The 26,135-nt window shown below is 40.9% G+C and overlaps 1 protein-coding gene across 1 annotated transcript in view; it reads left to right on the top strand.

Annotated features, from left to right (window-relative positions):
* nfatc1 (nuclear factor of activated T cells 1) overlaps positions 1 to 26,135 on the top strand; it is a 51,324-nt gene that overhangs the window by 7,058 nt on the left and 18,131 nt on the right. Inside the window, exons 4-8 of the mRNA XM_058619230.1 lie at positions 2,972 to 3,174; positions 5,556 to 5,728; positions 7,800 to 7,940; positions 20,757 to 20,812; positions 24,386 to 24,518. Coding sequence (XP_058475213.1) covers positions 2,972 to 3,174; positions 5,556 to 5,728; positions 7,800 to 7,940; positions 20,757 to 20,812; positions 24,386 to 24,518 — 706 coding nt within the window. The remainder of the gene's footprint in view (positions 1 to 2,971; positions 3,175 to 5,555; positions 5,729 to 7,799; positions 7,941 to 20,756; positions 20,813 to 24,385; positions 24,519 to 26,135) is intronic.

The raw sequence follows: 26,135 nt of genomic DNA, 5'->3' as shown, positions 1-26,135 counted from the left end.
TGTGATCATCGTGCACAGAGTACAGAGAGGTAACCCCAGTCCATTCCTCAGCCCTTTCTCCTCCTCTTTGGTGCCTTGAGCAGCCAGAGTCTCGGCATTCCTCTTGTGGGTGATAATATGAACTAGGGAGGAGTGGCTGCATTTTGCTAATGTCAAACTTCTAGGGCGGAGGAGCACAGGGTTTACATTTAGTGGTATCACAGCGCTTTAATCGCAACAACAAATCATGTGTTGCTCACTGCAGCTGCTTTTTGGAAAACATATTCAGATTACAGAGCGAGTGAAGCGAATGGAAAAAAAAGGTCTCTTGATTGCAAAATTACCACTTTGATAATTTCCCGTGTCTAAAATGATGAATGACGCATGTAATTTCCAAATATTCCCAACAAACATACAAGTGCTCACAAATTATTGTTTCTGAAAGCATAACGTTGACAAACAGCTAAAATGAGACGTCTGACAAAATCGTGTTTGATCATTTCTTCTTGTCTAAACTTTTGTTTCTGACAATAATTCAGAGCAGATAATCTGATCACTAATCTGTTAGTGATTACATTTCGAAAGCAAACACCGAACCTTTGCGAGCGCGCTACCTCACTTCATCACACTCCTCTGTGCTGCCTAAATAAACAGCATTGCTAGGCAGCAGCCCATTTCCTTACACAAATATACAGGGCTTTTGCAGGCTCTTAACTCTGACAGGAATCCTCCTTCAAATCACATGTTGTGCCTCCCCAGTCTGAGTTTTTCAGCCTTGGTGTTGTGGGCACTCCTCGCCTCGAGTGCTCCTCTTTATGTTCGTAAAAAACTGTGCTCTTCATTTCGACCGTTTCCCTCCTCCTGACGCTCCCACCCAGAGCATCTGATGATTGGATGGAGATAGAGATGTTTGCTGCTGCACAAATTTGACTATGTTCTTCTTCTTCAAAGTCAGTATCACCTAACATAATATAGAGATAATGGCAGAGAGATGATTATCAACAACAATACCTATGTTTATTCATGTACAAATTAGGGCTGCAACTAATGAATATTTTCCAGTACTTAAAACGTAAAATGCCAGAAAAAATGTTAATCACTGTTTCCCAAACCTGGAAATGATGATACTCTCAAATGTCTTGTTTTGTCCTTAGACCAAATTGATTCAGTTCTAATGATTTCTTTGTTATATGGAGCAAAGAAACCAGAAAATATTGACATTTTAAGGAGCTGAAAAATTAGAAAGCTTGTTTTAATTATTGAAAAAACATCGATTAATTGTTGCAAAACCTGTAGTACAAATAGTAAATAATATGTACACATTCACATACATCAACTAACATATATGTAAATAAATACATAGAAATAAACAAAAACGAACAAAGATATCCATACCATAATTAACATACATTTAAAAAAATATATCTATATAATTTACAACACAAAGGGATATGTTCTATTTTCAAGGAAGTTCATCAAATATGTTTTTATCATGTTTTATAAACATGTTACTTTTCTTGTTTATCAAGGAAATCAATTTGATCATTTTAATTTATTTCCTCAGAAAAAAAGAGTAAATAAAGAAGTGTGTGATAGAATGTTGTCCCTAATTAATTTAGTCTTTTAGTCTTTATACTTGACCCAGATTGCACCATAATAATTGTTCTTCATATTCATAAATGTGCTTATATCACTTTAAATCCTTGCAGTAGATAATAACATTGCAACAAAGTTTAAATTGCATGAAAAACACGTTTGGAAAATGAGTTGTAGAAAAAACAAAGAACACAACTTTAAATATGTATAATTTGCACATTTTACACATTGTATTTTGTCATGTGTCACATCGCCCGCTTTTCCAAACCTCTGATACGTGCAAGGTCACGTTGTTGATCCAAAATGACGTCGCTTATTTGCATGACTACTGACAGCATAATTGTGTTTAATAACACTTTCTCCTCGTTTTGAAACAACATAAATTATGCATTTTTATTACACACACCGCATACTTCATCGTGATCGACAGAGGGAAAAAGTTGGTATTGTGAAATTCTGCAGACCACAAATTCTGCCTCAAATACTTGTGAACCACTTCACTTTTCCAAAACGTCATATTTAAACATTTGATTTTGTCTACTCTGCGGACTCTGAAAAAAATAAACGCAGAGTGATGGCTTGTCCAAATCCTAAGTGGCTTGCTGAAAAGTAAAATTTGTTCAGGACACACGTCTGTCCTGTATTAGAGCCCCTTTTATCCTTTGTCTTGTGTTTTAATTGTTTTGACTGCGACGGCTTGTGCTCCAAATCCTCCCTTGTCACATTGTATGGATATCATACATAACTCTCCCAACTGTGTGTCAGTCGGCGCTGCTGTTCTCGTATTTCAGCCTGCGGGTTTGGGCCTCATGCCTGCTCTCTACAGACTGGGTGGTTGAGGTCATCCTGGCAGGAGGCCTCCTGTCAAGTAACACCTATGGAGGTCTGGGCTTGAAGCTACAACCAGCAGCACGCCTGTGCTGTCTCCAGCTCCGTGATGCTGGGATCGGTTTACTGATAACAATCAGAGGAGGGTCACTCGTGAGAGTTTTTCTTGACCCTGAATGTCCTGGGATTAGAGGGACTGACGTAACCTTGACTTTTGTGAAACACTAGCTTACTGTTGTTGCACGGCGTGCATGGGGGCTCGCAAATCACATCGCCGCTCACTGTAGGTGGTTTTACTGCTCTCTGGCAAAGGCTGCCCCTGAGATTCAGCTACTGTAGGATCAACATCTTGGCAGGCCTGAGATGTACTGATGGAGGAAGTGTATCATTGGTAGTAAATTAAAGAAGATGGAAACGGTGATTACAAGATCCTAAATGGGCACTTTGTTTGAAAACCACCGTGCTGAAAGCCTGAACTCTGACAGACCCTACATTTGTTTTTGACAGAATGCAAGTAAATTCCTTTTTGAGGACTCAACCGCAACTCTTTTCTCTGCCTCCCCATTAGCTCCACGGTTACATGGAGAGTGAGCCTCTGACCCTGCAGCTGTTCATTGGCACAGCTGACGACAGGCTGCTGAGGCCTCACGCCTTCTACCAGGTCCACCGCATCACTGGGAAGACGGTGTCCACCCCAAGCCACGAGACTTTGCACAACAACACCAAGGTGCTGGAGATCCCACTGCTGCCGGAGAACAACATGCGGGCCATGTGAGTCACCAGAATCTGAATTCATCACTGAAGTCTTTGTTGGTTTTAGTCTGAATTAAACAAATGAGACAATTTTATGGTTAGGGTTTGGTAAGCTAAGACTCGTCTTTGATTCAGGAATTGACAGGGTCTTATGTGGCTTCCCAAAATGTTGCCTGAATGTGGTTGAAAAGTGAAACTTTGACCACTAGAGCCTTAGTATTTTAAAGTCTTTTAGAGCAAGACCACATCAAGTCATTTGAAGCAATCCCAAGTCAGGTCTGGAGACATTTAGACAAGACCATGTTGTGTCATATCAGTCAGAAATGTAAGACTTGAAGGCCAACTGGAATCTCATCCTTCAAGATAAGTCCAAGTCAAGCCACAGCCCAAATTTAAATAAGATATGATTTTTCTGGGATTTTACCAGATCATAATATTGAGACATTTTTGGAGATAATGGTTTCAAGTCATTGGAGGCAATTCCACATCAAGTCTAAGTCAGGTCTTAAGACAAGTCTACATTGAGATCCGAGACCTTCAAGGCTTAAGCAAATTGAGAGAAGCCCATGCCAACATTTTGATTCATTTAAGATAATTCCAAATGAAAGTTCAAGCCATTTGAGACTGATTCACGTTGAGCTGTGTGTTAATCAAGTTCTTCAAGGTCAAGTCAAAGTCAAGGTCAAGTCACAGCCCCAAAAATGAAGAAATGACATTTATCTTTCATTCCTTGGGGGATTTTACCAGGTCAGAACAGGAGACATGAATATTTATTCACATTCAAGTCAAATCTCAAGTCCACATTTTTCTTAGTCTGACTTTAGTCCAAGTTTGAAATCATGAAATCATCTGACATAAAATATGGATTTTGCTAAGATAGCGTGACCATCTTTCACTGCTCTGGCTGCTCTGCAAAGATGGACAACAGAGTTGTTATTTGAAAAGCCTTCAAATTCTAATTTAAGGCATTTTCTTGGATGCATCCTTCACTTCTCTCTGAGGAGGATTTTAGTACAAATTTGGTTAATTAAATCCTCCCAAACTTTGTTTCCTTGCTGCCAAAACATGAAAAAGCTGATAAGCTGGAGACGTGATGTTGACTTGTTTTATGTGTCTGTGTGTGTCTGCATGTGTGCATGCCCCCCTGTAGTGTTTGGGTTTTGAAAGTGTTGCCCCCTGCAAACAGACGAGTGGCTTTCCCATTTTATAAGCCTCAGAGATCAGATTACCGGGGAAGCTTAAAGCTGCTAACAGCGACCCAGTGTTTGTGTCTGAGCTGCAGGCAGGAGCAGCCTGTTTGCATCAGCACTTTCTCTGCTTTTAAATGGATGCAACACATAAGCGCCTCTTATACAACGCCATCTCCTCGGGATACGGTTTCTCTTTTCTCACGGACGACACGCCTCAGAGTGCTTAAAGTTTAGGCCGGGGATTTGCGGGAGATTTATTTGTTCTGACATGACATTTAGTCTAACGTATAGATGTTTTATTAAAGTGGTGAAGAACACAGGCAGGCGTTATTATATTTCTGAAATAGCTTCTCTTTAGGTAATTTAGGGGAGCATGTCTTAAATTAAACCATTAATCAACATGAGTCCACATTTTTTCACATTTGACTTGGTATGACTCCAATTACAATAAATCCAGTGATTGAACTACTCATAGTACCAGCTGTATTCTTACTGAAACATTTGTCAGGCACTGAGCGGACGCCTCAGTGTGTGTGGTTTTGCACTCAGCCTGTGTGCGTAGGTGGAGAGCAGAACAGCTGGGGTCCTCAGCATCAACACCTGATTACTTTGCCAGCGGAGCAGACCCCAGTGTCTGGCAGGAAGAATGTTAGGGAGTGTTCAAATGTGTGTAAAAGTTGACATTAACTAGGCTTTGAGGAATGTGGCATCAAGTAGCACGGCTGTGGAAAAGCTAGGTTTTTGGTGAGGTATTGTGCGGACTGGGAATGGTGGAGAAGAATGGCAGGGTGGTCTTTTATTAAGTGGCCGGCGAAGACTGTGACACTGTAAAAATATATAACTTTTGGTTTTTAAAGTTTCTGTAGTGGAACAGTACATCTGGTATCGATCATATCAAAGATATTGATATAATTACAGTCCCCAGCCATGTATTTCTACAGACTTTTGTATTTAGCCCAGGAGTAAAGGCAGTGAGGTGTAAAGGTTGAGGGTGGTGGTGTTAATCTTCTCTTGACATGGCTGCAGCCTCTGTCAGGACACTGTTGATGGAATCCAGAGTTAATATCACTTTCAATTTGGCTGCAGTGCTGCATGAATCAGCACCTGAATAACTGTGAGCTTATACATACATCATAAAAGATAATTTTGCCTGGTGGACAGAGGGACTTTGGCAGACTCTGACTCTCTGTCATGTGTCTCCACTAACAGAATCGACTGCGCGGGGATCTTGAAGCTGCGTAATTCAGACATCGAGCTGCGAAAGGGGGAAACCGACATTGGACGCAAGAACACACGTGTACGGATGGTGTTCAGGATCCACATTAACCAGGCCACAGGGAGAACGGTGTCCTTACAGGCTGCGTCCAATCCCATAGAGTGCTGTGAGTACATCTTGTTTTTCTCTCCTTTTCTAAAAGCCTAGACTCTAGAAATGAATGATAAAATTGTAGTTAGTTTTGTCAACTAAGTGAGTTACAGTATCTACTATGGGGTCAGAATGTTTATATTTTCATTTCCTTGGCACTAAAAGACAATCAATTAATAAACGCTACTTTAAACCACATACATTTAATAACGTTCCTCAGAGAATTCTAATTTTTTGACCTAATGGTGCATTCAAATTTTAGTCGGAAGTCAGAATTTTTCCAACTCGGAAAGTCGGAGCAACCTCACAAATCCTTTCCTCAAAAACTGCTACTTTTAATTGTTTATTTATTTCCCCGTAAATCAGTTGTACACTTACTACTGTTCAATTTTAATCAATGGACATGTTGCTACACTGTTTAGCACTGTTATTAACAGGTATTGCTAACAATGGCTAGCCCGAGAAACTATAAACTGGGCTTGATGCTTGTTAGCAAACATTAGCATATGGTAACACATTAAACTTAGATGACAACCATGCCTTCACGGTCATTAGTATGTTAGCAATACCATTGTGCTATGTATCTTAAAATGCTGAGAGCAGTATAATGTAGTAGTAGTAGTAGCGATATTAGTAAAAGTTGAGTATATAAGACACCTTTACCCCGTTTAATACAAAAAAGGCTTTATTGTAACTTCTAATATTTGAGCTTGTTAGCTAACGTTAGCATGGTGACACGTTAAACTTGGATTGCAGTCATGCCTTCAGGGTCATTATTATTATATAATTTTATATATATATATATATACACATATATATGTATATATATGTATATGTATTATATATACATATATTATGTTAGCATTGTGATTGTGCCCATGAGAGCAGCATGCTGTAGTAGAAGATACATTAGCTGTAGACTAATACACAAAAATACTTTATTCTAACTTCTAATATCTGAGGGTTTTGTCCCGAGGATCTTGTCGCGTCACAATTGTCAAGCTCACTGAGACAAACTGTGATATCTAAATTGAAATTTGAAAGCTGATGCTGAAGCTATGTCGTAAGCAAAAATGTCATACAGTCAGTACCTTTTCCTCTTAAAATGAAATAGTGTCAGGTTTTCTGGGTGTTTGTCAAACAATACAATCAATCATGAACATAAGAACAATGGACGTCTTTATAAGACTGTCTTGATAAGCTCTGCACTGCAGCTGACCTTTCCCTGGACCAGGACACACTCAGGCACATCAGCCACTTCATGTGGTTCTGGCTCTGAGAGCTGCCATAGAGATTAAGTCTTATGAGGTAAATGAAAGACAGTAGTTAAACCATGATCTCAGCCCCTAGAAATAGACCATTGTTAGTTTCTGAACGGCTGCCACAAAGCAATTGTATTTTTTTTTTTTAACCAAAATTCATTCGCTGTGTGTGTGTGTGAGAGGTTATTCAGTAGACAGACGCAGAGAAACGCAGGGAAGTGGGAAAAATTGATGGTTTCCAAAGACAGAAAATGAGGGTTTTATCAAAATCACAACGCAGCAGCATCGAATTACGAGAAGATGATCCTCACAAGAGAGAATTATTCTGGTTTTATTTAGCTTCGACTCATGTGTCACGGTCAATTGCAGTAAAATTGCAGGTATCTTTCACGGAAGAGACCTAACCATGACATTTAAATGGAAAAAAAGTTTGTAAACAAATCATAACAAATAACATATCATTTCAGAGGGGGATAAAAAGAAAGAAAGGAAGTGAGGGATAAGAAGAGCAGGCCAGAAGGTGAAAGAGATGTAGAGAGGGAGGAAAGATACTCTTAAAGCTAAATATTTGAGAGCAAACATCCAGTTTAATTTGAGGAAAAGACAAATAAACAGAAGGGGAAGCCTCTTTTTACTTTGAGGCAAACAGGGAGCGCGGATCTGACACGAGGGGGCCGAGGTTTACAGCTGCACCCGTGCCTCTGTGGAAGCGGTCTAGGTAGTGATTCAGCCTGGGCCTGGATGCTCAGGTCTGCATGGGGAGTGGGTGTGCATTAGCCTGAGCGATGAGTACGCTTTCTCTTCTCCCTCCCTCCCTCCGAACAGCCCAGAGATCAGCGCAGGAGCTGCCGCTAGTGGATCAGCAGAGCCTGGAGACGAGTCCCGCCCACGGAGGGGAGAGGATGCTCCTCAGCGGACACAACTTCCAGCATGACTCCAAAGTGGTGTTTGTGGAAAAGGCTCAAGGTAAAAGAGGAGGAGGAATGGCTTCAGTGTCTCAGTACGTGTGTGTGTGTGTGTGTCTCCTGTTGTTGGAGAAACCCCAAGAACTGCTCCCTCCTCTCCCTCTGCCGTCAAAATATCCTCCATCTTGCCAGAGTGCCACATGTGGTGCACATTAATGTGCTGTATTTTTAACCCAGCAGATTTACATTTGCAGAAGTTTCCATTGCCTGTTCTGCCGAGGAATGGATCACAAATGCAGCATGTGTGTGTTCATGTGAGAGAGAGTGTGTGCACGTGGCGTGGATGCACACAGGTTTGTGTGTGTGTGTGTGCATGTGAGTGTGTGTGCGCACGTGGCGTGGATGCACACAGGTTTGTGTGTGTGTGCGCGTGTGTGTGCGTGTGTGTGCGTGTGCCAGGCCCCAGTATTTGTTTCTCTTTTTCTTTTCTGTTAAGTCTCTTTGGTTTGGAGGGAGCGGGGACTGCTCCCAGATGTTGGTTTACAAACAGCAATTTCCTTGATTAGCTTTAGCTGAAGCAACGTGAGGCGCGGTGTGGGCCGAGGCTCAGCAATGTAAACACAAGTGATCCTATCAGCCATGTGACTCATTCAAGGGAGAGAGAGAGGAAAGGTAAGAAAAAAAGAAATAAAAGGAGAGAAGCCTTTTTCATTGTTCCACCTGTGAAAGCAAGAGTTCAAGGTTGGCCAGGTTCAGGCTGCACCTCCTCCACCTCCACCCTCTTATTGTACAATGGAGGAGGGAGATTGTTTATCAAAACAAGAAGTGATTATTTGAGCACAGGCCTCTTTGATTAACCCCAATCTTTTCCGGAGAAAAGCGCCAGATCATGTAAATACACCGCAGAGGCAGAAACACTAAAGCTGCAGCTTGTTAAGCAAAATAAACAATCAGTAATGATGGAAAAATATAAATATCCTCTTTGGCACCTCCACACTCCACATACTGTATGTTCTTTTGATGTTGTTTCACTGGATCAGCTCAGTCACATTCAGAATCAGCATATTTTATAAATCCCTGGAGACAAATTCGGTTTATTACATTTGCTCCTTCAAAATTAAAGAAACACTCTGGAAGGAGAATTAAGAAAACACATAACTAGCAACAGATAATATATATACATAAACATGACAAGAAACATGTGCGTAGTTCTGTAATGATAAATAAAACTGAATTACATAAATAGAACGTGTGAATGTAATGTATGTACAGAAACTATTTTAAAAATGTAATTAGGCCGTTATGAGACGTGGTTATTGCTACACTACATCGGAAGTTATGTGAGGTTGTAAAATTGAAGTAAAACTTGTTTAAAGCTTCTTTACTTAACATAATAACAATAAAACATACACTGAAAAAATAGTGACACACTTAAAATAATGACTCCAAACTATGACGCCTAAATCAGTCTGATGAAATTATACGAAGACAGTTTGTTTACTTTACTATATATATCTATATATGTAGTTTTAATAAATCTAAAGAATCTAAAAAAGAAAATAGGACCAGAACCTGTTTGTTCAATAATTCATAGACAATTTACTGAGCAAATACACATATTTAATTTAAAGTCATTTAATAAGTTATGATATTAAATTACTTTTTAGTTAGTGTGTGATCACTTAACTCCGCAGAAGCTGCTTCTCATATTAATAATTAAACGCTGAATTATATATATATAAAAAAAAATATTTACAAATTAAATTAATATTTTATTACTAATATGTAGAGGAAATTATCAAGGGATTTTTTTTTGGTTGATCCTACCTCAACAAAATCAGAGAACAACAAGAACATCAAAATGTCACACACAAGCAAAATAAGAGTGAATAAAAGAGTATGGACATATATAAAAAGCAAAAGAGAAACAAAACCAAGAAGAAAACATAACGTAAAAGCAATAATGCCAGTGTTGTTTAAAACTCCAACAATCCAAACAATTAAAAATGTTATGTTTACATATTTTATGATATGATAAGATAGTCCTTTATTAGTCCCACAAGGAAGACATGTACCGTGTTACAGCAGTAAAACTCTGTCAACAAGTTAATGAATAAATATTTATTGTAATAAACATGCAGTTTAACATCTATTGATATACAATAAAGAAAAGTATTAACTATAGAAGAATAGACAGTGAGTCAAGTGGAATATATGCAGCATAACCTTAATATTTACAGTGTAAACATTGGAGGATTATATTTATAAACATACAATAAACCAGTTATACGCCTTTAAACCACTAAGGGTAACTTTGCCACAAGAGATTTCCTTCTTCGCCTCGAGCGGATGACATTATTTCTGGATCTTGAACGTATTTACTGGACTCCGTTGAGACATGGAGCTCGACAAAAGAAAAGAAAATAAGCTCACACCTTCATAAAGCATGGTTAAAGTTTGGGTCAGCAGCAGCAGCAGGAGGTTCTGCTCCTGTGTGAGCTGTGAATCTGACTCTCTTTAAGGCCATGGGAGTCTCTGGACAGGCGTTGATGGGTGTGCTCCCTTGTTTTTGACGAGGGTTTCCCCACGTCTGGCACCAGCATCAGATTCCTGGGCAATCCTACCATGGAAACACCCTTGAGCCAGGCTTCCACAAAGCTGCACCCCCCCCCCCACCACCACCCCCACCCCTTTATTTTTTCTTTTTCTTATACTTCCCTCCATCCTTCCACCTCTCTATCCAAGTTGCCTCCGTGCCACCAGCTCTCAGGTCATTAACTCTGAGCGCTGTGTGTTCCCCGCGGATCGCGCTGGGACTTCTTTAAAAATAGACACAGTAAACGAGTCGGGACGTCATTAATCTCAGGGGTGAGATGGCGTCATGAGCTGCAGTCTAATAATCCCAGGAAGATACAGTGTACCGTGTTTTAATTCTGCTTTCACGTCCCTGTGTGTCGTTGTGATAGAATCTGAAGATTTAATTTGCCTTCGCTGCTACTTCACTTGGGCCAAAGCGCGGCCCTGAGAAACAGTTTAACGATCGAACTCATAAATCCTGAGTGGTGGATTCAGTTGCCATAAAGGGCTTAAGCATTTAATTTTACCAATGCACAATTTTCCTGCAAATTTTCCAATTAGGCGCTCTCACAGAGAAGAAAAAAAACATGTGAGCACCGACACAACAGTCCCACTGGTTCTGTGTTAGTATGTATGTCAGAGTTTCCCCTGTAATTATATCCAGGATGGGTCACCCTGCTGTAAGAAGCTGCCAACAAACTAAAACTTTCATTTGTTTTGGTTTCTATTTTAGTGTCCAATGGTCTAAATGATGTTTCCACTCTGCTGACAAATGAGAATCTGGGGAAACACTGGCGTGAGTGTTTTCAGAGAGAGGAGAGAAGAGGAAGCAGCAGCAGCAGCAGCAGCAGTGGCTGATGTTTTCGTGCATGCACAGATTCATATTCATGTTTTCGAGTGGGTTGTTGTTGTCACGCATGACTCACTGGTGAAGGAAACCCCTGTTTCCTCTGCAGAGACGCTCACACGCCGTCACCTGTTCCTGTCGTCAGAGCGCGGCTGTTTGAACACAGTAACGCTCATATTAGTCTCACCTTATCGCGCGCCCGCCTGCTTTCCTGAGATAACATCGGTGCAGTTGTCACCGCTGGTTGCAGCCAATCAGTCATGTGATATTTCAGACATCAGCCTGTAATCTAAACCCGACCCTGTGTGGTCGCACCTTGCTTTGATTTGGCCGCCGTTCTGCGTGGAAGATGCTGTCAGTGATAAGTCACAGTCACTCCATTTGCTGAATGAGGCCCTTTTCCTGTTCTTCATTCACCTCCGTTTTTCTCCACGTTTTCTTCTTCTCTCGGTTCTGCTCAGATGTGATTTATTGTCTGTAAGTTGACAAGTTTGACTGTAAATAGAAATGAGAGACAGAGGCGAGAAGATGAACAGTGTGTGGAAACTGTGAAGAGAAAAAAGGGTTTCTGAAAACTGGTTCACATTAAAAACACCTCGTACTGGTCACAGAAAGGTCAACATTGCTCTACTATGAAAAGCTTTTTTAGGATACCTTCATGCTAGGTTAGCGTAGGACTGTCGCGATGGGGAAATGTAGCTGTTAGCATAACAGCTAAGCAGTGTTGTAATGTAACTTGTACTTAAGTACAAAAGTCACATTTCTGTACTTTACTATGTTTATATTTCTAGAAACCTTTTTTCCACTACATTTCCTCTAACTATCTTTGTTACTTGTTACTACCAAATAAAATCAGAAGAAGATGAAGAAGAGTTGGTAATGGTCTGTATTTATATAGAGCTTTTCTAGTCTTGATGAGCTGCTTTATACTTAACATTCACATGCTGCAACATGGGGTTAAGTGTCTTGCTCAAGGACACATATAGACTAGCAGAGCCAGGAATTCAACCCACAACCTTCCAGTTGAAAGACAATTTGCCCTGCCACTGAGCTACCATGGCTCAATCCTAAGTTTTTTAATACTTTTACTTCTAAAACTTAAGTACATTTCAGTACAGTAAAGGTCATATATTTTAAGACTTGCACTTTACCAAAGTCATTTTCTGGTAAGATACTGAAGAGTGACGCACCACGTAGCTTGGCCGATGCAAAATTGGCAACAACTCATGTCTGTACATTGGCTTTGTATGTAAACTTCACACCGTGTCTGATGTGACCATAGTTACATTTAGCAAAGTTAGCTACCAGGCTAGGATAACTGTTGTATGTGAATTTACGTTTAAACACAGTGAAGTGGCAAGCGTGTCGCTAACAGAGGGTGAGGTCAACTCTTGTTTTAATGTGTCCCATGGTCGTCTTGTGTTGTTGAACTGTTGGCTACATTGCCTCCCCATGGTCACCGATGGCATTGCTCCGTTTCTTCTCCTGGCGCGCACCAATACGGAAAAATCCTTCCATTATCTTGACATATTATGTAACATTTCTCACCAAAACCATGTGGTTTGACTCGAAGTTGAGTTTTCATTCTTGACCTTTAAAACGGCTAACCACAGTGGATGCCGTGTCTGTGTTGTCATAGTGAAAGTCGGGTGTTTGTTTGGTTTCCATATGTGCCCTTTCACCTGCCTCAGCCTGTTTGCTCACAAAATCCGATCTAATTGATTTTAATCAATTTTCCCTCTGCTCAGTCTTTCCCCACAACCATTTATAATAGCTTCACTTTAGAAGGAAATCCTCGCAGCTTAGAAACCCCCTAATGACAAGAACACTCGCACATCTGCTCAGCTGCACAGTCTCGACCATAATCAGTTTCTCGTACTCTCTCACGTCCACTGAACCTTTCTTTGCTCCAGTCATGGCTGTAGCTGTATTTCTGTTGACTCAATTTTCCTCACTTCCACGTTTTTCTGAGATCCTGATGAGTTGGAGCAGAAAACTGGAACATGGTGCAGTGTTGCTGGCCACAGCAGCGTCAAGAGCACGAGGACCTGAAAATTGAACTGTGACAGGATTATCAGGCTGCGAGGCTGCCAGATGGTGTTTGGAATTACCTGTAGAAAAAAAAAAAAGACACACGGGCCATCCTCATCCTGTAGAGCCCACGAGAGCAGAATCACAGTAAAGTAAGCGCGGCGGTACAGTTGTTGTAGCTCCGTCAGCTTCGCTCAGCTCAGAGCTGTGGTTTTGTTTAGTGGGAGTGTTGCTTTGCTTCAGCGGCGGACATGGTCAGCGGCCTCGATTTTGTTGCATTCATAGAACAATGACTTCTACTTGAAGCCATTCAGTGGTTTGGCTGCCTCTGACACTCCGGAGAACAATGGCTGTTTTCATAAACAAATCAATTACAGCCGCATAAACAGCGAGGATGATGTTTTCATAAATTACAGTGCATGATTCATAAAAATTGCAGGCCCGCTTGGGAAATTTAAGAGACATATTTCTCCATAATCTGCCTCCAGATGATATTGCTCGGTGTTGGACACCGTCGTAGCTCTAGGTTAGTTGATGTCAGTATCTGTTACCTTTTTTTTTTTGTCTTAGCCGCCAAGCCTTCCACACCACAGCAGCTTGCATGCAACTTTTAAATGTATTTATTTCAAAAATATAATCACAGAAATGACATGTAAAACCTTTACATTATACAGTTCTCGCACTACTCAACTCGACTGGACTCGACTCAACTCGGTTTGGTATCAGGTCCGTCATTTTCCATGACTTCATAGATCCTCCTCAATGGTGGTAGGGTCGTTATAGCACTGTCGGGATGTTGTTTAATACGCGTTCAGCTCTCTCTGCATTTTAGCCAGTTCCATTGTCTTGTTGCCATTCCTCCTTATGCTCTCATATTTATTCTGTGCACGTACATACCTTACATACCTTCAATTATTCACACACACACACACACACACACACGTGTTAAGCCACGTCTTCCTCTTCTCTTTTGTGGAATGATCTCCAACTCTGGTCGTAACTTCCTCTTCGCCTCGTGAGCACTGTTAGATCTCCGTCAAACAGCATGCTCTTTGCTCATTAACTCCTTAGTTACCAACAGTTGATATCAAACTACCACAAAATTGTTTGAAGTTTGACACCAAATAATAATTTTATTCCAAAAGATCAAACCACAGTGTTTGAGACTTCTGACTTTTTATTAGATGGAGGATGAGGATTGCTGGACTTTGAGAGTTAGAGCTGAAGTAAAAGAGTCAAACTATTTGGTAAATCTGAACTCTGGAAATATGCAGGAACAGATTTTTGTTAAAAATAACCATAATTGTGCAACAGAACTGAAGAAAACATCTTGGACGAGAGGTGTAATGTCTTCAACTTAACTCAAGCAAGTTCAGTTGCCTACAGCGAACTTTCACAGACATTTGGAACGACAGCTTTGGAAAGATTTAACAAACCTTTTCTGAAGCAGTAACAGTTTGTCAAGATTAATAGGAAAAGTACTTGTCAAAAAACGGTTAGATCTATCAATAGTATAACTTTAGGAAACATTGATCACGTAGAAAAGTATACATTTGTCATATTGAATCGCAGAAAGATTCAATAACAAACTGACCAAATCCACGTGTTTTCAGGCCAGTGAGAAGGAGGAACTTTCAGTCATCAGTCAGAGGACAAGGGAACTCTTTCAGCGTGGCACATGTGCCTGGGCAGAGCATGTGTTTATATTTACTGTAGGTTATGAGTGCTTGGGCATGTGCCACCCCGCTGTTTCACTCTGGGCATCAACGTTTTTCTCCACCCAGCCCCAATTAAGGAGCACAAGGGTCTGCTTGATTCCCTTTTATAAACCCATCATGACAAATAAGTGCATTGTATATGGCTTGATCCCCGTCGCCTGCCGTGACTTTGTACAGCACACCAGCACTGTGTCATTGACTGCTCTGTGTTATGTCTGCTCAGGGAAAGTAATGATTTGTATAGACCACCGCTAACGAAATGTGAATGGTGCGTCTTCTGCACAGCTGGGACGCTGCCAACGCGAGCGCGGCTCATGAGAACTGGGAGCGGGGGCAGGGAGTTTGTGAGGTTGAGGTTTTTAGGTTGTTTATCTTCGATAGAGCAGCAGGCCAGCGAGTTAGAAACCATATTGTGTCTATTGTTGGAGCTGCTACTGGAGATTGTCATTGGTGCAGGCCTTGTGCAGATGTTGCCCTGTAACTCTGGAACGTTCTGTGGTTATCTGTTATCCGGTGCACTCTTTTTAAACAAAAGGCATGCTGTGAATGCAACTTTTCAATGCTCATTTTTCAGCTCTGGGGAGGAAGTTTCCTGGCAATAGGTCGAATAATGCTCAGTTTGATTTTCTGTCTCTGTATTGATGTGAAAAATTATCTGACTGTGAGTTAGAGAGAGAGAGGCAGAGCGATTGAGAGAGAGAGAGAGAGAGAAGAGGGAGATCTGAAAAACATGTTTACCTCCTGTAGTTTGATGTCGGCTGTGAAGGCTTCCCCTCTGGACAGGTTCCCAAAGAGCAGAGAGGCAGAGTGAAAGAAGGAAAACAATAGAGACCATTGCATTTTATTTTTAGTTTAGATTGTTTTTAAAATCTGAGCCGGGGACCCACTTTTTGAAGATGGCAAATGTTTGTGACGCAAAACCCAATATAAATCGTGAAAAGAGCAAATTTGAAAGCCTGATTGTTTCTGGTTTGATTATTTTCTTTTCATCAGCATTGTCATCATCTTTGTCTTTCACTTACTCTTTGAGAGCCTTGCCATGCAGGAAAAGTCACCACACTTGGAAAGCCTGCGAAAATTGCAAACTGGTTTTAGGGTGATCAGATGAATTTAGCAGGAATTATAGTTTAATGTTCCCATTAGCCCCGCCCTCAGCTTCCTTTGATCTACATGCGCGCCACGTGGCAACCATGGTAGTGGCCAAAACATGTCTCCTTTCTTTTTCGTCTTCTTTTTAGGGTTAAGGGTTTAGGGTCCATGTTGATGACCTGCAAAGTCAATGTGCCACATTCTGGCAACAGGAAGTTCACTTTCGGTAACATTGTTTAATTTACATGAAGCTTTCAGAGCGGAGGTGTACATTTGCTTTACATGTGGTCTCTCTCTCTCTCTCTAGCGCCACACAATGGCCATTGCGGTCGTTCCACACCCTGACATGGGGGGGAATTGGTAAACAAATAGTTCCCAAGAGATGTTTGTGAAATTAATGAAAACACATAGTGAATGTGGGAGAATTCTGCCAATTTTTTTGAGGACCCCAAAAAAATCTCCCACGACCTATCTGTGGGCCCCGACCCAGTCTTTGGAAACCGCTGCTCTGTAGTGGAGAAAGTAATCTCCCTTTTTTGAGTGAAGACACAGAGTATGGGGAAATCTCCTGGGTCAACCATCTGAATCATTTCCTGAAATGACCGGGTCTCTTCTTGTCAGTTTTGGGAAACGTTGCGCAGATGCAGTTGGGTCAGTGATCAGTTTGTGGGGAAAAGACTCCCACGGAGGTCATTCCTTTGTTCCGAGCTCATGTCGGACGTTGCCAAGAGTTATCACAAGATAATCAATGGTCTAATTTCTCACATGATTACACTCACGAAAATGCATTCACACAAAACACGTGAGTCTTGAGTCCCCCACCGGTGCTGCTGTGGCTGACAAGACTCACTGATTAGACGAGTCTCTCTCAAACGTCCACATGTTGAACTGTAGATCGTTTACAACCTCAGATACTGAAACATTTTAAAGGCCCAGTGTGTAAAATTCATATTTGGCAGACACTGACACAGACACTTAATATCCTGATTGTATAAATTGTTGTTTTTCATTATCCCTGAATCAGCCTTTTATATTTTAAGAGCTGTATAGTCACCATGTTTTTACAGTAGCCCACAATGGACAAACTAAATATCTTTTGAGTTTTGATGCTAACTGAAGGCTACGTAGTTTCTCCAACACACTTTGAAAGGAGGGTGAGGAGAAGGTTATTCAGCTGCTACATGCAACTTCACCAATAAATGAGTGGCGGGAATCACAGGGTAACTCGCGATACGATACACGATACATGGTCCCCGATACCAATAATATCGCAATACAATGATTATGTGATAATTATTATATTGCAAGACATCGTATAGCGATATCTGTCTAACTGAAGAGAACAAAGCATCGGTGAAAAGTGCTAGATTTCTCTATTTATTCACAACAAAGATAACAAAGTGCATGAAGTCGTAGCTTTCATAGCTTAACGTAGCTTTCTCCGCCATTATCCCGCTGTTCGGTCAGGTAACTTCCACCCCTCAAGTTTCCCCTCATTCATTTGAGTGGCGCCACCATGAGGAGACATGAAGTAGTGACGCCCAGTGGGTGAAACTGACAGGGACTTGTTTACTTTAGTGCCTAAATATCAGGACTAAAGTGAGTTTGATGACGGTGTCTCTGGTTCAGTCCTCTCACAGTATGAGGACCATGTCATCTCCAGCAGAGCCTTTTCCCCCAAGCATCCTGTACAATTTCCTCTTACATTTCTCCTGTTTACACTGTTAGCCCCCCCCCCCCCCACACACACACACACATGCTTTACAAGTGTTATGTTTTAGTCATAGTACCACACACTGCTGTGTGCGCATTCAAGCCACATGTCTACAACTCGCTCCGCTACAGGCACGATATACGAATTCTCTCCGATGGTGCTTTTTAAACGTTTCTTCAACCTCAAATCACTCCGATCCTGAATGCCCTTCATTGGTTCCTTTGCATAATCCTGTGTAAAAATGTCACCAAAAACATTCTGTAGTGATAACGATAAAGGATTTTGTTATAATTGAAAAATAATGTAGCTTTTTTTTTTTTTTTTTTTTACAGTCAAAGGTTTTACATTATTTCCCTTTGCCCATTAAGTGTAAACGGGAGGAACATATGTGTTTCATAACTTTTCTGTTGGCAGACTTTCAGCTCAGTTCTCCTCCGTCTTAACTAATGTATAATTGATTTAAACATATAAATAGGAAAATACAATTGAACACACATGTATTTAATTTTTCAATCAATTTTTTTTGTTCCTGATGAGCTTATAGTTAAGGTCTTGCATCACCCTTTTCTTCATTTCTACTTCAGACCCCGCTCTCTTATATAATGACTGTCATTTTTTGGCCACAAGTTGGACATTTTTCATTTCTGAAAACTCGTGCAGACATAATAACAGGAGTTATTATGAATAACAACCTGTGTTTAAATAATAGTCTGTGGCATGGGGGAAACAGGGCAGGCTTCAGCTGCCAGACGGTGCTCGAAATTTTAAGTCGAGCACACGAGGATCGAAAACGTCTGGGGAGAAACGCGCCAAGAAATTAGAATATTAAAACACATAGCCATGTCCCAGTTCCAGAGAATAATACTCAGCAGGTGCACTGGAAAAGTGACCAAACTCAGGATAATCACGAAAATCTCCACAATTGACATCCTTTTAGTCTTTTCTCCTCTGTCCTGCGTTGCATATCCATCGAATCCTTCTGTGCACATGTTTATTTTGTTGTTTTTTTAAAGTGATAAATGTGGTTTGAATTCTTCGCGGAGTTCCAGAATCAGACAGGGAGGAGAAGTCAGGGAAAAGGGGAGTAAGTGCAGAGAGAGGTAAACAGGTTCCCAGTGTCTCCTCAGACATAATAGAAGCTGTCAGTGTCTGGCTGCACCTCCTCAGTCTCTGCCACCTCCTCTCCTCACAAACAAAGTTGTAGCGCATCCATCCACACGGCTCTGTCTGCTCCACTCCAACGCTCAGCTTATCAAACTCCACACAGTCTGACCTCAGCTGAACCTTTTTCTCCCTTCAAATCTTCCCACGTTGAGTCAGTTATAGCTTTTTTTGTTGTTTTTTATAAGGTTATTATTCAGCCTCTGTTTGAGACAATGCACATGAAAACAGACTCTGTTTGCCAAAACTATCAGTCCTGACTGAGGGAGTGTTTGTGTGTATACAGCAGCAGTGCAAGGGCAGGTGGGGACAAGAAATGTTGGGGGTTTTTTGGGTAGTAGAATTCACTTGTGAATCTTTTTCATCGACGCTTTGTTGTGTTTGTGTCATATCCCATGTTGTTTTGCTGTTGCCTCACTTCCTGTGTGCAGGGTGGGAATCTAAGTGTCACATGGAGCTAATAGATTTAATTAGCATTGCAGGAAGTCATTTGACAAAGGTTTGGCTTGATATTTGCTATTTATTTCCCTGAATTGATTAGATTCTGATTCACAAGGTCCCGTTTAATTTCCATGTCTGATTCAATTTGATATTGATTCTTTAGAAAAATAAAAAACATTTGCTCGGTTATGAAAGCAATATTCACAGGACAAAATCTCCTGAAAATTGACTCCAAATTTAAATGTAGTAATGCACTTTTTATTTATTATGCCCACACAGTGCAAATCCACTGTTTACCTGGAGATGATGATTCAAACTCAAACTTTTAAAACATCCACCCTAGAAGGGCGTCAGACAGTTTAAAGTCATTAGCAAGTTGTCCAGCAGAGGGTGCTGTGGACAGTAAAGTTCTGTTGTTTTCAGGTGAGTAGACAATCGTGACACCAAAGTAACAATTCTGCAGATTGCAATAATCTCACGTGACTGCGATAGTCTCGCGAGATTTGTGCAGAGGATACAGGAAATGGCAATCTAAGGATTTTAATGATCAGAAAATCAATGTTTAAAAGTCACACACAACAGTTTTAAAGTTTTTGACTCACAGATCTAAAGAAGTGGCCCTGGTTTCCTTCCTTCCGTGTGAATTGGTGAAAATCGAGATTTTCTCATAGGTCATTGGGCAGAAAAACAAATTAAACTTGCTTTAGTCTTTGTTTTCCACATCCTTGTATGTTTTATTGTCTGATGGGAAAACCTCTTTAATGTGGCATGTTTGCAAAGGGGGGAAAGGAATTACCAGAAAAGGAGAAAAATACCAATACCATCATTTTATGAGCATAACAGACAGATTCCTGTGAGGAGGAGAGAAAAAACAGAAGAGGTTTAGAAAGCCGAGGCGAGTTGTCAGTTTCCAGTGGTTGCGTATTAACGAGCCCACCAGCTGCTCGAGCATGCTGGGATTCCACACAGCGATGAAGTCAAGGTTTCTCTCTTCCACCAAAGATGTCGCTCATCCCTCTGGTATGACTCGCTTTTTTTAAGGATTGCATCAGATTTCTCTCTCTCTCTGGGTTTGTCGTCTTGTTTCTGTCTCAGCTTTGTTTTTTTGTCAGACTGAGGATATGAGCTCATGAGCTGCAGGTCAGACAGTATGACGTGTGTGATGCCCCTTTAGCAGCAGTTTTGTACATCACCGATGCAGCTGATGATAACAAGATCCCTTCATTTCTGCTGTAGTTGGATCTCTTTATGACTCTTCTTAATAAAAACCCTCTCTGTCTTCTTTTTTTTGTGTTTTAGACGGACATCATCTCTGGGAAACTGAAGCTAAAGTCGACAGAGACGCCTCCAAGTCTGTAAGTGAAACATGTGACACTTTTATCATGAATAATCTGCTCTGATTTCAGGATAAAAGTGATAAAGCAGCTGCTGTCAAACTGAATTAAAGCTCCAGTGTGTAAGAATTAGTGACACCTAGTGGTCAGACTGCAGATGGCAACTACGGTGGCCTTCATGTTCAACAATGGGAAACACACACTCAAAACATAGCAACACAAAATGGCGGCCTTCCCGAAAGCAAGGCCCTTGTCTAAAGTACATATAAAAGACTTATTCCAAGGATTTTAAAGTGATTTTGCACATAAACAAACATACTTACAGGTACTATATGTTTGATTTCTTTCTTTTTTTAGATATTTATTTATGATTTTCCATTTTACAAGAATAAATAATAGGAACAAACAACCACATAAACATAAAAAAAACTGTTCCATGTCAATCTCTGCAATTTGAAATATGTAGAGGTGAGGAAAAGTAGAAGTAAACTATAAGATATATTTGATTTCTAATAATAATAAACCCTCACACTCATATCACAGACTAGAACTTTAAATCTTTAAATAGATATTTGACTGGAGCTTCATTAAATCTGTTAAATATCCAGCCAAAAGTTAAAGAAAAAAAATAACTGGTAGTTTAACTTTGGCCACAGGATTTTTGTTATTTACTCACACACGTGAAGACAACATATGAATATTCAGACTCTCTCCTCTGGAAAAGAGAAAAGGAGGATGAGGAGAGTTGGTTTCTGTTGGCTGACTGGCTTTATTGTAACATCACATCATGCGAAATTATCACTTATGTTCAAATATTTCAATTTGAGCGAGTGGAGCCGCTCAATTTGATGTGAAATTAACCTCTATTTCAGCATTTTATTAAATTATTTTTTTTTTAAGTAATGTTATAGCACCAATGAGACTGGTCTATACACACCATAACACAGAGTTAAGTGTAAAAACATTATAAAACCTTCAGTCATGAAGGTCAAGTGGAAGATGAAGATGAATATATCAAAAAAGTCCACAGTATGTTTCCTGTAAACATGTGACATGTGGTGTTTTACTCACTGCAAGGAAGCAAATAAGGACATTTCCTAAAAAAAGGAATTCATTTAAAACCATGTGCTCGCCACAGAATTATAATTAACACTGGAAACACACACACAGCGGTCTGCACTGGCAGAATGAACCCACACACATACACACAAACTTGTGTTTATATCTTAGAGAGGACACATCTTAGTCCCTTTACCTTAACCATCACAACAAAGTGCACAAAATGTGTGTGTGTGAAATTTAACAGGGATAAAAGTGTGGATTTGTTCAGCTCTGAGGTGGAGCCATGGAAACAGCCAGGTTGTGTTTGAAACACGTGAAAAAGGTTTTCGAAAGTTCAACCTTCAACCTGAGTTTGCGCTTGGCAGTGTGTGCTGTCGTCACACACACACACAGAGGGAGAGAGGGAGGGAGGGATGCAGTGGTGGGAGTCTGGGAGATAGACGAGGGGATTAGACGGTGTCTATATTTGAGGCGTTGCACCTGCTCCCTGTGTCTTCTCATTGCAAAACACACACTTTCTCTCAAATCACACACACACACACACGTATGCACAGGGACTGCTGGGACACATCTGTCTGCGTGAATAGACAAAAGGCCTCTCCCCCCTCCTCCCCCCTCAGCCCCAGTCTGCTGGACTGGTCCCAGTTTAAACACTGACGCCACGTTGGCCAGGTTTAACCTCTGCCGCTTCACCAGACCACAGAGTCTGAATCCCTCACGGCCTCCATCACCTGCGCCGACACTCCGTCCCCATGAGGCAGTCAGGTCTGGAACCAGAGGGATGATTTAGTTTCCGTTTAAAAAAAATAATAATTTACAATCAGACACATCAGGATATTCTTATAAACGTAGATTAACGGCCGTGAAGCACAAAGTCCAAAAAAACTTGTGTGGATTTCAAGCTGTTTACACAAACTTGACGATCCGCTCGCTCCCCTGTGAGCGTTTAACGCGATTTTACAGCACAACACGTGTGCGCATTAAAACCTTCAAATGAACGATCCCACTCGTGCACGGTTTGGGATTTAAAATTCGGGCCTGTTTTTCATGCGCATGCATGAAGTGACACCTTGGACGGCTGCCACGCTCAAGTACAACGCCGCAAATATTTCCTGCTCAAACCTGGACGCAATTACACAAACGGTGGAGTGTTTCCAGAGCTTTTTATCAGCTAATTCTCCGTGGAATGGATGGATGGATGGATGAATGGATGGATAAGGGTGAGGAGGAGAAGTCAAAAAGCCTCATCTGGCTTCACTTGACTTGTAGTGATTTAATAAAAACCTGTGTCAGCTTTAACCTGTACTTGTCGGGGGCCAGCTGTCGTCCTTGCACCCCGCGCCGCAGACGTACGACTTCCTCTCTGGCTACTGAGCAACACCTCCGACTCACTTCACTCAGGCTGTATATTCACATACACACGTGTTGTGTGCGAGGCTGACGTGTTCACAGGCTGAAACGCAGGGAAGAGAGCAGACGCTCCTGTAGCCTTCGCGGTCTTCCTGACACGGCAGGAGACTCTGCTGGGGAAATAAACTATCTGGACGCTCCCGCGGTTTAATTTATTCACACCATCTGAGTTATTCACTGTTCAAATAACCAGGCTTCTCTATAGGCTGAATTCATGGTTCCTGGGTGGCTCGTTTTGGGATTACAACCAGATTTTTCAGGGGTTTTTGTATCTACCGCCCTCATACAACACACACAAACTCAGGCTCTGGATTTCAAGAAAAGGAGACACAGGCCACATCCACACTACACAATTTTCATTTGAAGACACATGAATTGTCTCGCTGACCATCCACACTACCCCGATCCAGATGTTTTTAGACAGACTAAGACAATAATTTGGTTTTCTTAATGTCATGAAATCGAGCTAGTCTTAGTCCGACTAACATACCTGGATAATGTGATTCTTAGTCCAGTTATTCCTGCATGTATACGATTAATCAAAGTGTATTCAGACCTCCCCGCCCCCCAGTCTTTGATCCGGAGGTAGAAGGAGACGACGTATAAACTACAGTACTGTACGGTACTGAAATCATTCTCTCATAACCTTTCTCTGACTTTTCACTATTGATGTTTTCTGTTGGTAGAACTTTGTGAAACCAAGTAAATAACAGGAAAAGAGAGAAAATCAACTTCCTGTTTACACCAGCACTTACATGCCCAGTTCACCTGATTGGCCATTTTCAAATGAAAACATTTAGTATGGATGTGGCCTAATAATAACACACATATTGAATCAGTTTGATTCACTGTAAGGCCATACATTTCTCTGCTCAAACACCTCAGTATAATGTAATATAACAGAAAAAAAAACAGTGTTTCTTCCTGTTATGGTGAACCTTGAGGCAGATAAGATAATTATATCTAAACAGGGCAAAGAAATAAAAAGGAGACAATATTGAGTTATGTTCAACAGACACCAAGTGAGTTGGCAGAGATATAAAGGACGCTTTATACTGTGCAAAAACATTTGAATTCTATTACTACATTTTTAATCAAGTCGTTAAATGTGTTGTTTTGCAGAATTCACTCATCGTTGAAATTCCTCCGTACCGGAACCAAAGACTCTCCACTCCCGTCCACGTCAACTTCTACGTCTGCAACGGAAAGAGGAAAAGAAGCCAGTATCAGCGTTTCACCTACGTTCCTGGCAGTGGTAAAGCTCTTCTCTTCACTCTGCTGCTTACTTTTCTGGAATGAAATGTGAATATGGAAAAAAAGCTAGAGCAGTTTGACAACATTAAGCTTGGTACTGTAGTGCAGTAAATATGAAGGTGACATACAGTACATAATGATAAAAAACGTGTGTTAATTAACACTTGAAAAAGAAACACATCAGTAGTCTGAGATCAACATTTCTTTTACAGAGAGGATTTTTTTTTTGGACATAATCATCTTTTCTTTGAGTGAATTTGGATTTTACCACTAGAAAATATAGATTTATATTATCTAACTTGGATGTGAATAACGGAAGAGCTAGTTTTTGAAATGTTGACAAGAAAGATCAACATGAGACTAACCAACCAACCTACTTGGCTACTAACAACCAGCTTACCAACCAACCAATCTACCTACAGTAGCTCCATTTTTATGCAGCTACATACCAAGATACACTCATCCATCCGGCCATCCAACCAACCAATCAGTCCACCTAGCTATGCACATCTATCCATCCAACTAACCAATCAATCAATCTACCTACATACATACTTTCATACCTACCAAAAACGATCCACCCATCATCCCTCCAACCAACCAATCTACCTACCTTCATATTTTCGTACCCACTTAAAATCAATCATCCATTCATCCATCCATCCTTTCAACCAATTTACCTACTGACCACCTTACATACTTAAGTACCTACCTAAAATCCATCCATCCATTCATCCATCTAGCCGTATTTTTTTCCATCCATCCTTCCATCCATTCATCTCTCACACCAACCAATCTACCTACTTTCTTACCTACTTAAAGTCAATCATCCACCCATTCATCCATCCTTCCAACCAGTCTACCTACCGACCAACTTGCATACTTTTGTATCTACCTAAAATCCATCCATCCTTCGATCTATTTGTCCCTTCAACCAACAAACAAACCAGCCTACCCACCATCATACATACATACTTTTGTACCAACCCAAAAAAACATCATCCATCCATTCGTCCAAGCCTCAAAACTTTGGTGAACCAGTAACTATATCAGCAAACCACCTCTGAGTTTGTCTTGTGTTTGTTTCTATGTCTTCCCTGTTCTCTCCGTAGGTCTCTTGTTCTCAGGCAGTTCTTTGTCCGTCACATTTCAGACTAATCAGAAACACTTTTCACATCTGAAGATGAGAACAAACTGCGTGTATTCCCTCTCGTCTGGTGCTTTTTTCTCAGGAACAAAGCTTTACTTTTACAGAAAGAGAAAAAAATGCATGAAATGTGTTATTCTCTGTACCTGTTTCTACATGGCCACCACTGTGACACACCAGGGTGGTTGAAGGGGACATGGGAAAAATGTGTTATTTGAAAGGAGAACCGATTTCCAAGTTAAATATAAACACTGACCCACAAAGTGAAATGCTAAAAAACCACTGCTAATTGCACTCTGGGCTTGGAGCGAAAATCCAGTGGGTGGTTCAAAGCTGTGATTCAAGTGAACTGGCCCAGCCCTGTATGTAGGCGACGGAGTGCCCCACTGTGAAAGTGAAGCATTGTCCTCGAGACTCGGCGAGTGTGAGGGAGTGGACGGACTCAGGGACAGTTAGTCTGGTCAGTGCCTC

Source organism: Solea solea, chromosome 20, assembly GCF_958295425.1.
Source record: "Solea solea chromosome 20, fSolSol10.1, whole genome shotgun sequence".
NCBI classification, from domain to species: Eukaryota; Metazoa; Chordata; class Actinopteri; order Pleuronectiformes; family Soleidae; genus Solea; species Solea solea.
Note: the sequence above shows the minus strand (reverse complement) of the source record. Positions and strands in the feature narration are given on the sequence as shown.